Source organism: Hyposmocoma kahamanoa, unplaced genomic scaffold (assembly GCF_003589595.1).
Source record: "Hyposmocoma kahamanoa isolate Upper Pololo Valley unplaced genomic scaffold, ASM358959v1 91899, whole genome shotgun sequence".
NCBI classification, from domain to species: Eukaryota; Metazoa; Arthropoda; class Insecta; order Lepidoptera; family Cosmopterigidae; genus Hyposmocoma; species Hyposmocoma kahamanoa.
In genome coordinates, this window is record NW_020654736.1 from 1 (window position 1) to 14,759 (window position 14,759).

Consider the following 14,759-nt stretch of genomic DNA (forward strand, 5'->3'; position numbering starts at 1 on the left):
GAATTATCCTCTGTATTTGATATAGACAAAGAAAGATATATTAAGCAACAATTTATTCAAGATCATCGCAAACGGCTCAAATATTTGTATGAACACATTGCGGAGAAACTAGTCAACGACAAGAATAAAGTTAGGGAAAGAAAAGGTGGGGAAATACCGCCTAACATACAACCCGGTGACACTTTATTTGTTAAAGATACAAGAACTAGAAAGGCAAAACATTTGCCACGGTACGAAAAGGTTGTTGTAACCAAGGAAATACAACGCAATGTAGTTCCTGTAAAATTAAAGAATAGGGATACAAAGGTCGCTATTAAAAACATAAAACGTCCTTCGCAGATGGTGGATGTTAATCCTGGCCCAAGTAACATTGGGAAACGGTCTAAGCCTAACCAAGCTGGCAACCAACCAAGGCCTACCAGCAGTAAAGCTAGGAACAGCGATGATTAAGAAGGGCCAATGGGAGATAATTAAGACAATAGATTTACAGTTCTTATACGAACAATTAGAATATAACATAGAAACTTATACAAATCTAAGTGCTTTAGCTTCAAACAATAGCGATACTAGAAGGGAAGTGATAGGATTAGAGAAACAAGTAGATTTTATTATGAAATTAGTTGAAGATAGATTTAATCAAATAATATTTAAAAAAAGAAGTAAGCGGGGTTTAATAAACCCTTTAGGTTCTATAGTTAAGCTAATCAGCGGTAATTTAGACTATGAAGACGCAAAAAGATACGACTCCTTAATAAAGAAAGTAGAATTAAAGGAAATTAGGCAAGAAGATAGGATATCCATAATAAATAAAGGATTCAGTAAACTACTGAACGCAGCCGAAGGTATGAACAATAACATTAAATTAATTGATCGAAAAACCAAAACTCTGGAGACTTTAATGACCGAAGATATGAAAATACATAACGTTATAACAGTCCTTAATAGCTACGGCCAAATTATAAGTAACTTTCGAACATTATACATCATTATTTACGAAATAGAAACAGCAATTGCTTTTAGTAAACTACATACACTACATCCTTCTATTATAAATTCTACTGAACTTTTGAATGTACTAACATCAATAAGTAAACATTCTAATCTTATGTACGAAGTAAACGAACATAATTTAATTAAAATTGAACAAGCAATACAAGTAAAATCATATCTTTCTGACATGAAAATCAATTTTATATTAGAGGTACCATTAGTAGACACACATACTTATATATATTACAAAGTCGTTCCAATTCCTATATATGACCCAATCTCCCTGTCAACACATACATTATTCCCAAAATTCCCGTACCTATTAGTGGCAGGTACGAAATTCAGACCCGTAGTGCAACAATGTACAGAATCTGATAATCAATTGTTCTTGTGTGACGATGAGAACTTAGCCAGCTATCCCATGGAGACATGTATAGAACAACTGATACTTCTAAAAAATAACCTGACTGAATGCTCTATAAGGAGAATCAAGATCGAGAGTATCAAAATACAACATATGACTGATAATTCTTGGTTGCTATATACAGAAAGCAATCTAGTGATAACAGAGTCATGTGAAAACCAAGTCCAAAAACATAACGTTCAAGGAACATATCTTCTAACAATTGAACAATATTGTACCACTGAAGTCAACGACAAGGTTATACAAGCTACAACAAATACAACACCCTTAGTCTACAGTTTACCAAAGGTGAAAATACCTAGTATTCACCAGTTTCAGAATATAAAAAACGAAAACAGAAGGGCAGTAGACCTACGTGGAGTAAACTTTGATGAAATAAAAGAAATGGCTCATCTCATGGACGTTAGTGAAAACACCCCCGATTTCAAAGTACATTTTAACATTAGTGTATGGACCATAATTTTGTATTTAATTATAAGTTTACTTATTTTATATTCATTATATAAGTATAGACGTTTTTTTAAGAAGCCAGTTCTGGATTCTGAAAAAAACATCTCTAAGGAGGGAGGAGTTATGGATGCTAACTCAGCATCCTTAAACAACGATGTTTGCTTTACATAAAATAGAATTTGTACCATTGCGCAAGTTATATTGTAAAGTGCGGAATGGCAAATCTTCATTGTAATAATGTCATTATAGTAATTAGTATATAAGACCTATAGTCTAAGCATCGGGGTTCTGTCTTGTACCAATCTTCAATAAATAACTATCTCCCGTAAGACTGCCTTTGCCTTTTACTTAAGTCGCGCGACCTTCAGTCACCTTATAGCACTCGCCTAAGACACCCGCATTTGCATTGTATTACTTATTTTATTAAAACCATATGTAATATACAAATTTGAGCTTCTACATTACTTCTCAACCTTCACCGTTCCTGATACAAGCGCTCCTGTTCTCCATTTGGTCCTAACGACCCGGATTTATAATTACAAAGAACCTGCCAAGAACAAAGGAATCACGCAAGTTGCAAGAACCGTTATGTGATTGTTCGAGAAGAAGAGTTCGAAATCAAAGTTCTTGATATTAAAGGAAACTGTATTGGAAACAAGAATCACGCCTACCTCGTCGGGAATCTACATTAAAACCTGAGGGAGTAGCGTTACCGTGAGTCCGTTCCAATTATCGTGTCCGTTAGATTGGTATTTAAATCTTAATCATTTCGCACTTTAAACGCGAATTAATCATTAATGCCATATATTTCCCTAATTCTTTAAAGTACAAGCTGTTACAAGCTGTAGTCTTTCATGACCAATTTAGTTATTTAATTTTAGTCAATAAAATCTTATCATACCTACTTAGTTACTTACTTTATTACTACAACTTACTTAATACAATTTCATTAAATTTTTATACTTTAATCGCACGATAAATGCGACAACTTCATTATTATAGTAAATTACTCAAATAATATTCATCATTTTAGTGTTTTTTCAATTAAAAAATAATTTCAACCCATACCTATTGTTAATCAAACGTTATATTGTTAATTCCCGACAGTAAATTTATTATTTTTACGTCTTTTAGGTTTACGCTATCAATCTGTGCAAGTGACCTATTTTTAAAATACCTACGTTTTGTGCACATTCCAGCTAAATGCAGTGAGTGCGAGCGGTTAGTGACCTTCATACCTACGACGCGGTCATTTCGCTGCAACGACGACGGCGGCTTATCTATTGCTTGCTTCCTCGTCTACGCACTCGGCTTACGTGCGGCTTACCTTACTGCACTCTCATCACGCTTCATTGATAAATTTAAGTACACATTGCACTTTATTATATTAAGAAAAAGTCATAATCTCATACTGTTCTAATCTTATACTTACCTACAGCTTAAAAGTAAATTTTTCGTAAGTAAACAAACCTTACTTAGTAAAATTATGGATTTAAAAACTTTAATTAAACAACGAGCGTCATTTAAAGCTAAATTAACTCAGTTCGAAAAATATTTAGAAACTTTGAATAGTTGTGCTAATCTAAGTAGTTTGCAAATTGGTGAACTTAACATTCGATTATCAAAATTTGAAGAAATATATTCAGAATATGATAGCCTCCAAACAGAGATAGAACAAACATCTGAAATTCCAAACGAACAGTTTCAGGATCGAGAGGCCTTTGAGACCAAGTACTTCGGTGCAATGGCGCTCGCTCGGGAGGTGCTGGCGCGGAACGATTGCCCTGCGCGCTCTGGTTCGGGCTCCGGCTCCAGGTCAGGTTCTTGTGTACACCAAGGTAGGCCAAGTCTTAAGCTTCCGACTATACACTTACCTGGCTTTTCGGGTCAATATCAAAACTGGCTGGAATTTCACGACACATTCAACTCACTTATTCATTCAGACGACTCCATACCTAAAATAAACAAGTTCCATTACTTACGTGCAGCTTTGAAAGATAGTGCCGCTTTGATGGTGCGATCGCTTGATTTTTCTGCAGAGAATTACGACGTTGCTTGGGGTTTACTCTGTGATAGATTTCATAATAAAAGGCTTCTTGTCAACAACCATATACAAGCTATTTTCAACATAGATATATTACTTAAAGAATCTTCAAAGGCGTTACGCGACATTTACACGACAGTTACGCACTGTCAATAGAAACTTGCGCGCTCTAAAAACACTTAAATTACCCACTGAACATTGGGATATTCTTATCATATACATAATATCAAACAAATTAGATTCAACAACTACTCGTGAATGGGAAACATACCGTAACACACTAAATGAGTTACCCACACTTGAAATATATTTAAATTTCTTAAGAAACCGTTCAGATCTCTTAGAAACCATGGAGGAGATACACACTAAGCGTAGGCATAGTGACGTCACGCATAATCGACACAAGTCATTAGTTGTCAGCTCACAATTTCAATCTAATAATGCAAATAAACAATTCGTGTGTCCATTGTGTAAAAATAGTCATGCTATTTATCGCTGTATGAAGTTTAGAGCTTACTCATTAGACATAAGAATGCAAAAGGCTAAAACATTAAAATTGTGCCTTAACTGCTTGCGTCAAGGGCATAGCGCAAATGCATGCAGAATTGGACCATGTCGTTTGTGCAATAAATTGCTAAATAGCTTACTTCATTCTCATGACGCACCTGTTGGAGCCGCTCCATCGACGTCACATAGCAACGTTGCCCTTTGCGCCGGGACGCCTCTGCCGCAGGAACAGTCGCCGCAGGCGTCACCTAATATACAAACTACTTCTAATAACATTTCTCAGCATAGTGTTGTATTATCAGCTGTTCATAGGGACTGCGTGCTTTTGTCCACAGCATTAATACAAATTCTAGATCATAAGGGTCAAGGTCATACAGTACGTGCGCTACTAGATAACGGAAGCACGTCAAGCTTCATTACAGAAAAACTACATGCAAAACTTAACTTACCCACCATGTCGACCTCGTCATTAGTCGAAGGGTTGAATGCCCAAACGTCTCGCTTAAACAAGCGGTGCGGTGTCACTTTATCATCACTTATAAATACATACAAAACAAACACAAATTGCTTTATTGTTCCCCGCATTACACAACCGTTACCTACAGTACACATTAATTGTACATTACTTAAAATTCCACCTAACATAACACTAGCAGATCCTACATTTAACATACCTGCTGAAGTAGATATGCTTCTCGGAGCAGATATTTTTTGGAGCGTGCTAGGTTCTCATAATATTTCATTAGGCAAAAACATGCCTACATTAAGTAAAACTAAATTTGGCTGGTTAATATCCGGTCTTATTCAAACAAATACTTACTCAAATACAGTCCACTGCAATCACACTATCGTTACACAAGATGATCAACTTCAAGAGCAATTAACACAGTTTTTTGAACACGAAAATGTTCCTCAGCATAAACAAATGTCATTGGAAGAGCAACTATGTGAACAAGACTTTATAGATAACACAATTCGGGACTCTGACGGAAGATTCATTGTTACTGTTCCATTGAAAGAGTCTCCCTCTAAGTAAGGCGACTCATACGAGAGGGCTTTGGCTAGATTTGTGTCGTTGGAGCGTAGATTTAGCAGAGACCCATTACTTAAAAAACAATACAATAAATTCATTCAGGAATATATTGACCTAGGACATATGGCAGGAAACACAAAACCCGATGATGATGCACATAAGTATATATTACCCCATCAAGGTGTTGTCCGTGAAACAAGCTTATCGACAAAACTGAGGGTTGTGTTCGATGCTTCAGCAGTCACGACGTCAGGTCTGTCATACAATAATATTCAAATGGTCTGTCCAACTGTGCAGGACGATCTCATTAGCATTCTAATTAGGCTTAGACAGCATAAATTCGTAGCAACAGCGGACGTTGAAAAAATGTATCGCATGATAAATGTCAAACAAGATCAACATCAATTGCAACAAATATTATGGCGTTTCGAACCTAATGAGCGCCTTAAGCTTTATAAGCTTAAAACAGTTACTTACGGTACTGCATCCTTGCTACTAGATGCCTTAAACAATTAGGTATAGAAAGCTCGGATAAAATAGTTTCACAAATCGATGATCTCATAACCGGTGCATCGTCTGAAGAAGAATTAATAAACATTTGCCGTGGTGTTATAGAGCAGCTTAAGAAAGGCCAGTTTCATTTACGAAAATGGCACTCGAATTACCCACACATAATCAATAAAATCGTAAACGGAGACAGTAGTAACGGATTACTCAACCTTAGTAATAATGAGTATTCAAAAACTTAAGGCTTGCTTTGGGCTTGCAAAGAAGATAAATTATTGTATTCCGTTAACATTCAAGAAGACATTCACATTAGTAAACGTCACATACTCTCCATAATGTCACAAATTTTTGACCCGTTAGGATTAATTAATCCATGTATACTTACAGCAAAGATTATATTGCAAAGGTTATGGTCTTCAAAAATTTCGTGGGATGAATCCATTCCCATAGAAATTCAGCAGGCTTGGCGCAAGTTCGTCGAATCATTGCAATATGTAAATAACATTAAAATTCCTAGATGCGTACTTTGCTGCTCTCCTAAACATATTGAAATACATGCTTTTAGTGATGCGTCGACACTCGCATACTCGGCGTGTGTTTACCTCAAGTCTGTATCGAGTGACGGTGTTGTTTCAGTTCACTTAGTAATGGCGAAGAGTCGTGTGGCTCCAATAAAACCCACGACAGTCCCGCGGCTAGAGCTGAGTGGATCGCTACTCGCTGCTAGGCTCGTGGAGAAATTGAAGGTATCCTTCAGATTGCATATCAACAGTTTTAATTACTGGTGCGATTCTACAATCGTCTTAGGTTGGATTAAATCTTCTAAACAACATTTACTTAAGCCCTATGTTTTCAATACAATTTAAGAAATTATACAAACGTCGGAACCGAGTACATGGCGTTACGTGCCTACTAATTTAAATCCCGCCGACATCGGCTCCCGTAGCGCAAGCGCCGCGCAATTTGAGAACTGTTCCTTATGGTGGACAGGTCCCTCCTTTCTATTACAGGATGAACAAGCATGGCCTAAACAGCCAAAACATTCAAAAGAATTGAATTTGCCAGAATTTAAAGTACAATGTAATTTACATACAGATCAATCAGATCATTACAACTACATTTCAAACTTCATAAAGCGATTTTCTAATTTGAATAAGTTACAACGTGTTTTAGCCTATGTTCAACGCTTTTTACATAATTATTTAAATTCTGAAAATAAACGCACTGGATATTTAAGTACTTCAGAGTTGAACTCGTCACTAAATGCGTTGTGTCGATTCGCGCAACGCGAAACGTTTTTAAAAGAGTATACAATTTTAGAATCTAATAAAATTTTACCTATTAAAAACCAATTAAATAAACTTCACCCATTTCTTAACACAGATGATGACCTTTTGAGAGTGGGAGGCAGGCTTTCAAACTCTTTTTACGATTTTGATACAAAACACCCAATACTGCTCCATTCATCACACCATGTCGCAACACTCTTATACAGATATTATCATATTATTCTCATGCACGCTGGACCACAATTACTTCTTGCCACTTCACGTCATAAGTTTTGGGTTATCGGTGGTAGGAATTTGGCTAGGAAAACAGTTCATAAATGTATTAAATGTTGTCGTTTCTCGGGCAAGATTAGGCAACCAATTATGGGTGATCTCCCGGAACAACGCTTTCATACCGATTTTCCATTCTTAAATACAGTTGTTGATTACGCCGGTCCAGTAATGATATTGAACCGAAAGGGGAGAGGAAGTAGATTGATTAAATCCTACTTGTGTATTTTTGTTTGCATGGCCATTAAAGCTGTACACATAGAGCTTGTGACCGATCTAAGCAGAAAGACTTTTTTAGCTGCATTACATAGATTCATAGCGCGCAGGGGGAGTCCCGCCAGCATTTTCTCAGATAACGGAAGATGTTTCGTAGGCGCGTGCAATGAATTATCAAAATTTCTTAAACAAAACTCCGGTACTATTAGTGATGAGACTTCAAAATTATCCATTAAGTTCAAATTTTCTCCCGCATATAGTCCTCATTTTAATGGCTTGGCTGAGAGTGCAGTAAAGTCAGTCAAACATCATTTGAAACGCGTATTAGGTTCTGCCAATTTAACTTATGAAGAACTAAATACGGTCCTTACACAGATTGAAGCCATCCTAAACTCGAGACCCCTTACCCCCCTATCTTCTGATCCATCGGATCTTGCAGCCCTTACTCCATTACATTTTCTAATTGGACGGACAGTAGCTATACTCCCATTGCCTCAGGTCGAACAAGCAACTGCTCCACACACACTCTCACGTTATATGAGACTACAGCAAGTCAAAGCCCATTTTTGGAATAGATTTCACAAAGAGTATATTTCAGAACTTCAAAGGCGACAGAAATGGAGCAAAGATGGAGGACACCTGAAATTGGGCGAAATGGTGCTCGTAAAAGATGAACGACTGCCGCCCAACCAATGGCTGCTGGGGCGTGTAACGCAACTTTACCCTGGCTCCGACGGCATAGCCCGCGTTGCTGATATCCTCACCACGTCAGGGACTTTTCGACGTGCATTTAATCGATTGTGTCCGCTGCCAGTGGAAGACCAGAACTGCATTCCTGGGGGCCCAGCATGTTGACGCGATGCATATGTATGCTGCACACAGACACACACACGCATATACGGCGATTCACAGAGGACGGCGCGCGCGACCTTCAGTCACCTTATAGCACTCGCCTAAGACACCCGCATTTGCATTGTATTACTTATTTTATTAAAACCATATGTAATATACAAATTTGAGCTTCTACATTACTTTTCAACCTTCACCGTTCCTGATACAAGCGCTCCTGTTCTCCAACTGTAATACGACGACCGTGACATCGATGGTGTCACGCGTGTACGGAGTTTCGAAGTGAGCAGTGTGTCTGCAGAATCAAGCGTCCCTCGTCCGCCGGCCATGATTGTAAAATTCGCTCGGCGGCTGTGTAAGGATAAATTCCTAGCAGCAGTGCGCTCGCGACGCGGCCTAACTACTGCCGATGTCGATCTTTCGGGTCCCTCTCTAAACGTGTGTGTGTCGGATTACCTCACTCCTCGAAACAAACAAATATTAAAGCGTGCCAGACAGATCAAAACTGACTTGAATTATTCTTATTTATGGGTTAGAGACTGTAAGATATTGATGCGCAAAAACGAAAGGTCAAAGGTTGTCGTCATTAGGAATGATGCCGACATATCAAAGTTAAAATGACTTCTAAACGATTTTTTTTATATTTTTAATCATTAAACAGTGGCTTCTTCATTTTTTTACCAATGTAGATAGATAGATAGATATACATTCGTTTCTTATTGCAATTATGTATTTTAACTGTATCTGTTATTCTACGTTAAGTGATGTGGTAACTATTTTTTCTGTTTGTGTACAATGCACTCTTTTTCTAAAATATTTACATTTAATCCTATTACGAAATTACTTCTTGCTACAATATATAAATGAAATTGCATATTATAATTTAATTACTTCTAATTACTTAATGAATTTTGATGGTCTCATGGCGAATAGTAAATACGTGTTTATATTAATTAACTATTATGGATCCGACAACTAAACATCTATTAGGTTATTATCAGAATGTAAGGGGTTTACGTACGAAATCCCACGACTTTCTATCCCAGATAGCTATAGCTGACTACGATTTTGTATGTGTGACTGAAACCTGGTTAACACCTGATTTTTACGACCGAGAGTATTTTGATAGTAGGTACTTTGTGTTTCGCTGTGACCGCTCGCACGAGGAGAGCGGTGCGATGCGCGGCGGTGGAGTCATGGTTGCAGTGCGTACTACATTGATGCCGCTGCGACAGAACTGGCCGACGCCACCGCGCGCTGCTTCCGACTGCATTTGGCTATCCATACCCCTGAATACAGGTAGTAGTAATAGATGTTTAAACATCGCCTGTGTTTACATACCACATGGGCCAGGCTACCGTGACGCGCTGGAAGCATTTTTTAATTGTGTGAAATTTGTTTGAATATTGATAACTTTAAGTCTTTAAATTCAGTACCCACCTATAATTATAACTTCTGTGCAGCAGATTTTCTTTCTATTAATGAGGAACTTACAAACATAGACTGGCCTGAAATATTTAAAGCTTTAAGCTTAGAGGAATGTATTTCGAAATTTTACTGCATTTTAAGGAATTGTATTACAAAGTTTGTTCCTCGAAAGATTATCAGATCTTCGCAGTCCTTTCCTGTATGGCATACTAAGCCCTTAAGAAAACTTTTGAATGAAAAAAGAAAATATCACAAACTGTGGAAGTTGTATGGGAATCCCTTGGATTATCAAAGTTTCAGTGTTCTGAGGAAAAGAGCCAATCGCATGAAAACCGAATGTTACAATAATTATATACACTATATAGAAAATAAAATTCAAACAAACTCTAAGTATTTCTGGACCTATGTCAAAGCTATTAGGGCTAATAATGGGCTACCGCAAACGATGACCTTTAACGGGAAAAGTAGTAGCGATGGAAAGCAAATTTGTGAATTCTTTAATGAACACTTTCATTCGGTGTTCGTAAATAATACTAGCCAATCGCTGCCTAATCAATGAGACGCTCCCGTAAACACAATTTTGGATATTGGTTCCGTCGAGATTCACCTTAAGTTGGTGAACAAATATTTAAAAAAAATTAACGTCAACAAGGGTGTGGGGCCGGATGGGATACATCCTCTGTTAATTAGCAAGTGTGCTGATGCGCTGACCTATCCCCTCACTCACATTTTCAAATTATCTTTTAGCAGTGGTTGCGTGCGTCAAGTCTGGAAGTATGCTTGGATAACGCCTATACCTAAGGGTAACGTGTGTGAGGATGTCACTAATTATCGGCCGATTTCCAAACTGTGCCATTTCGCCAAGATACAGGAAAGGATTGTTACTGATCAACTGTTTGGGGTTGTGAAGCGCGTCATTGTCCCGAACCAACATGGCTTTTGTAGAAAGCGTGGTGTGGATAGCAATTTGTTAACTTTTACGGAGCTTATACTGTCAGCAATGGATGATAACGCACAAGTAGATGCTATATATACCGATTTTGCGAAAGCATTTGATAAAATTTGTCATAACACACTACTTTTTAAGTTCTGGCAGCTCGGAATTCACGGTGACTTGTTCCGATGGATACGTTCATACGTGGAAAACCGTAGTCAGGCTTTTACACTCTGTGGTTACCGTTCTATATATAAGAATATACCCTCTGGAGTGCCTCAAGGATGTCATTTGGGACCTTTATTATTTATTATTTATATCAATGATCTGACAAAGTCCATAAGTCACTCAAACGTACTACTATATGCGGATGATACAAAGTTATACAGAGTTGTAAAGGAAACAAATGATGCTGCGTTACTGCAAAGCGATTTAAATGATTTTGTTGATTTTTGTAACAGTAACAATTTATTTCTGAATGCAGATAAATGTTTTACCATTTCTTTTACAAGGAAAAGAAATCCAATAACGTACCCTTATAAAATTTGTGGACAGGATCTGAATCGCGTAAGTGAGATTAGAGACCTGGGTGTGGTAATAGACTCCAAACTTTCATTTATCCCCCATATAGATAAGATTGTTAATAAGTCATACAAATTTTTAGGTTTTATATTACGCGTAGGTAAACCATTTAAAAACGCTTCTACCTATAAACTATTATTCAACAGTTACTTGCGAAGTCGGCTGGAATTCGCAAGTCCAGTTTGGAATCCGTATCAACAGGTTCATCAAAGTAAAATTTAAAATTTGCAACGAAAATTTGTTAAATCCTTGGATTATAGAATCGGTCACCAGCACACAGATTATGACTCATCCCTTACATTCCATAAAATTAACACCTTGAAGCAACGTCGCGAGATTGCTGACGTCACGTACTTGTTTAAAATTACATAACGTGGTTGATGCCCCTTTCCTATTTTCGTGTGCCTTATAAGCAAGAAAGAACAAGTCGTAAAAAAACACTATTTGCCATTAAACCAAGTAAGACCTGCTATGGAAGTAACAGTTTTATAAAGAGAGCATGTACCTTATATAATAGCAAATTAATGAGTATAGAAATATTTGATAAGTCGCTATTAAGATTTAAAAACCACATCACTGAACTTATATAAAATAAAACTAATACTATGGATAAATAATGTTCAAACCGTTTTTGTGATTTCATTGTTTTTTTTTGTTGTCTATTATTGTAGTGTGACTTGTCTTGTTGTATTTTCACTGCTTCCTCTTGTTTGCGTATTATGTCGATGGTTGTGAGGTATACAAATAGATTATAGGTTCTCCTAGTAACAAGTGAGCCGTCTTGAGTCTTGAACTTTATAATGGAGTCGGAGTCCTGCAGTAAAACAAATAAATAATGATTGGTGCTTAACATTTACGTAATACCATCAAAAATGTGTAATCTTTCTATAGTAGTATGTAGTAGCAGTATAATATGTTGTTCTTACCTAAAGTTTCTGGCCTGCATACCACCCATTCTCATTCCTCTTGATAAAGTTTGACGCTCACATTTAACATCTCTGGATTTGATTGAAAGAATATTAGTTATGATTCATGTTATTGTCTGAAATGAAATTTACCTTATTAATATTTAGATTTTATTATATTTATAGTAATGAATTAATTGTAATATAATTAGTTAGCTATTGTGCTTACTTTAAGTGGAAACCATGTTTTCGTATGTTCTTTCCAATGTAAGTCTTTCCGGGGTTCTCGCATGCCGTGATAGCAATATTATTATTACAAATTGTATATAACACAAACTGGAAATAGTTGAACTGGTTCACTGATGGATTGCAAAGACTATACTTCTTTTTATTTAACGTTTTTTTTTCTCACTCAATGCATTGTCAATAATTATTTTTCAATTCAATTACGACTTGTGTTCCGTTACGTAATGACACGACCGGTCCTGAGCGCAGCGAGTTACCTCTGTGTGCACTCTTGCAGTGTTCGCAAGACGAAATACGCATATTGCTGAATATGTTTGTTCTGTTCCGTTGTTCCTGTGCACGAGTTCTTTGTGTTGTATGTGTTATGTCTATATGTCTGTGGCTATATCTATCCATAACTTGAAATTGTTTATCATAGATCACATACATACTTTTATTTCTTCCGTGTTGTTTATTGTGTATCAGATTGTCTGTTTACCTATTTTTTGTTTTATTTAATGTATATTTAGGGGACTATGGGTTTAATTATTAGTTACTTTTAAAATATGTATTTTTTATATGTGTGTAACTGTTTGTCCCTCAATAAAATAAAATAAAAAAAAAATAAAATAAATAATAAAGTAATAATCTTAAGCTAAAAAGAAACTACGAAAAAGAAATACTAAAAAATTCAGTAAAAAATAATAAACTATTATGGAAAAATATTAAAAATATTACGTATACTAGTAACAATAAATCCACCAACACAGAACTGACGAATTTGAAATTGACTCCCTCTGCCTCTGCGGATTATGTAAATAAGTTTTTTGTTAATATTGGCAAGCAACTTGCTTAGCAAATACAAACACCGAATGATGAACTGAAAACTTATCTCAAAAACTTACCAACACAAATCAACTCCTTCATTCTCCTGCATACTGACCAAGATGAAGTAAACTGTATAATTAGGAACCTAAACTCGACTAGTGCGCCAGGCTGGAACAATATCCCTACAGCATTTTTAGAATCTGCAAATTCCGTAGTTGTTCCCATTATTACCTATGCTGCAAACCTCTGTTTTGACAAAGGAATTTTTCCGACACTTCTTAAGTTGTCAACTATAACTCCTATGTATAAGAGTGGAGACAGAGACGATGTCAATAATTACAGGCCTATATCTGTATTATCAGTGATATCTAAAATACTGGAAAAATTACTCAATAAAAGATTACTAGACTATTTAAATAAAAACAATATATTGTCTGTAAACCGATTTGGTTTTCAGCGTGGAAGATCTGCGGAGGATGCAGTAATCTCCTTAAGTTTTCTGGTTACAGAAAAACTTGACAAACGTAAGAAATGTTTGTCAGTATTTTTAGACTTAAAAAAAGCATTTGACACCGTCTCTCTCTCCATACTGGTACACAAATTAGAAAAGATAGGTATAAAAGGTACTCCACTTGGTATATTCACGGATTACTTGACAAATAGGAAGCAAACAGAATATAAAATTAGATAACCACATCAGTGGGTGCGAAGAGGTTTTGTATGGCGTACCCCAAGGTAGCGTTCTTGGTCCTACGCTTTTTCTTATATATGTAAATGACCTATGTGATATACAGATCAAGAACGCTAATATTTTCTCTTATGCTGATGATACAGCCATTGTATTCACTGATAATTCTTGGGATACTCTGAAGTCTAGTGCGGAACGGGGACTGGAGCGTGTAAACAGATGGTTAATTAACAATTCTCTTACGTTAAATACTAATAAAACAAACTACATCTGTTTTATTATAAATAATGATACTCAGCCCAAAAATAATTTTGACTTAAAGATTCATAATTGCAAAACCACAGGTAACACTAGTAACTGCACATATGTGCAACTTTAATGATAGATGGGCATCTATCATTAAAGTTGCACAATCAAAATATTTGGGTGTTCTTGTGGACCAGCGACTCTCGCGGTATCCACACCTCGAACATGTCATTAAAAGAGTAAGAAAACTTAATTGGATTTTAAAAACACTAAGATGTGTAGTGTAGGACTAGTCGCTGGTCCGCGTGTCTCGTCGTCTAGGGATATACTTAAGGAAATATACG

General features: G+C 36.5%; 1 protein-coding gene across 3 annotated transcripts; it reads left to right on the forward strand.

Moving 5' to 3' along the window:
- Window positions 1-2,248: 2,248 nt before the first annotated feature.
- LOC113236387 lies at window positions 2,249-8,752 on the forward strand. 3 transcript variants are annotated; one of them, XR_003310951.1, is made up of 4 exons: window positions 2,249-2,578; window positions 3,064-3,679; window positions 6,592-6,701; window positions 8,306-8,752. XR_003310951.1 is itself a non-coding variant. In XM_026472421.1 (4 exons), the coding sequence occupies exons 2-4, from the start codon at window positions 3,351-3,353 to the stop codon at window positions 8,402-8,404; spliced, it is 561 nt and encodes a 186-aa protein (XP_026328206.1). In that variant the 5' UTR covers window positions 2,249-2,578; window positions 3,064-3,350; the 3' UTR covers window positions 8,405-8,752. The 3 variants fall into 3 exon arrangements, 2 of the variants coding, with proteins under 2 accessions (XP_026328206.1, XP_026328205.1); XM_026472421.1 differs by having other exon boundaries at window positions 3,064-3,702; XM_026472420.1 differs by lacking the exon at window positions 6,592-6,701.
- Window positions 8,753-14,759: the final 6,007 nt, after the last annotated feature.

Coding starts and splice junctions, on each gene's coding strand:
- LOC113236387 (XM_026472420.1), top strand. CDS start 3,351: ATGGATTTAAAAACTTTAATTAAACAACGAGCGTCATTTAAAGCTAAA. Junction 3,680..8,305: donor GGTTCGGGCTCCGGCTCCAG/GTCAGGTTCTTG, acceptor TTTTTGGAATAG/ATTTCACAAAGAGTATATTT.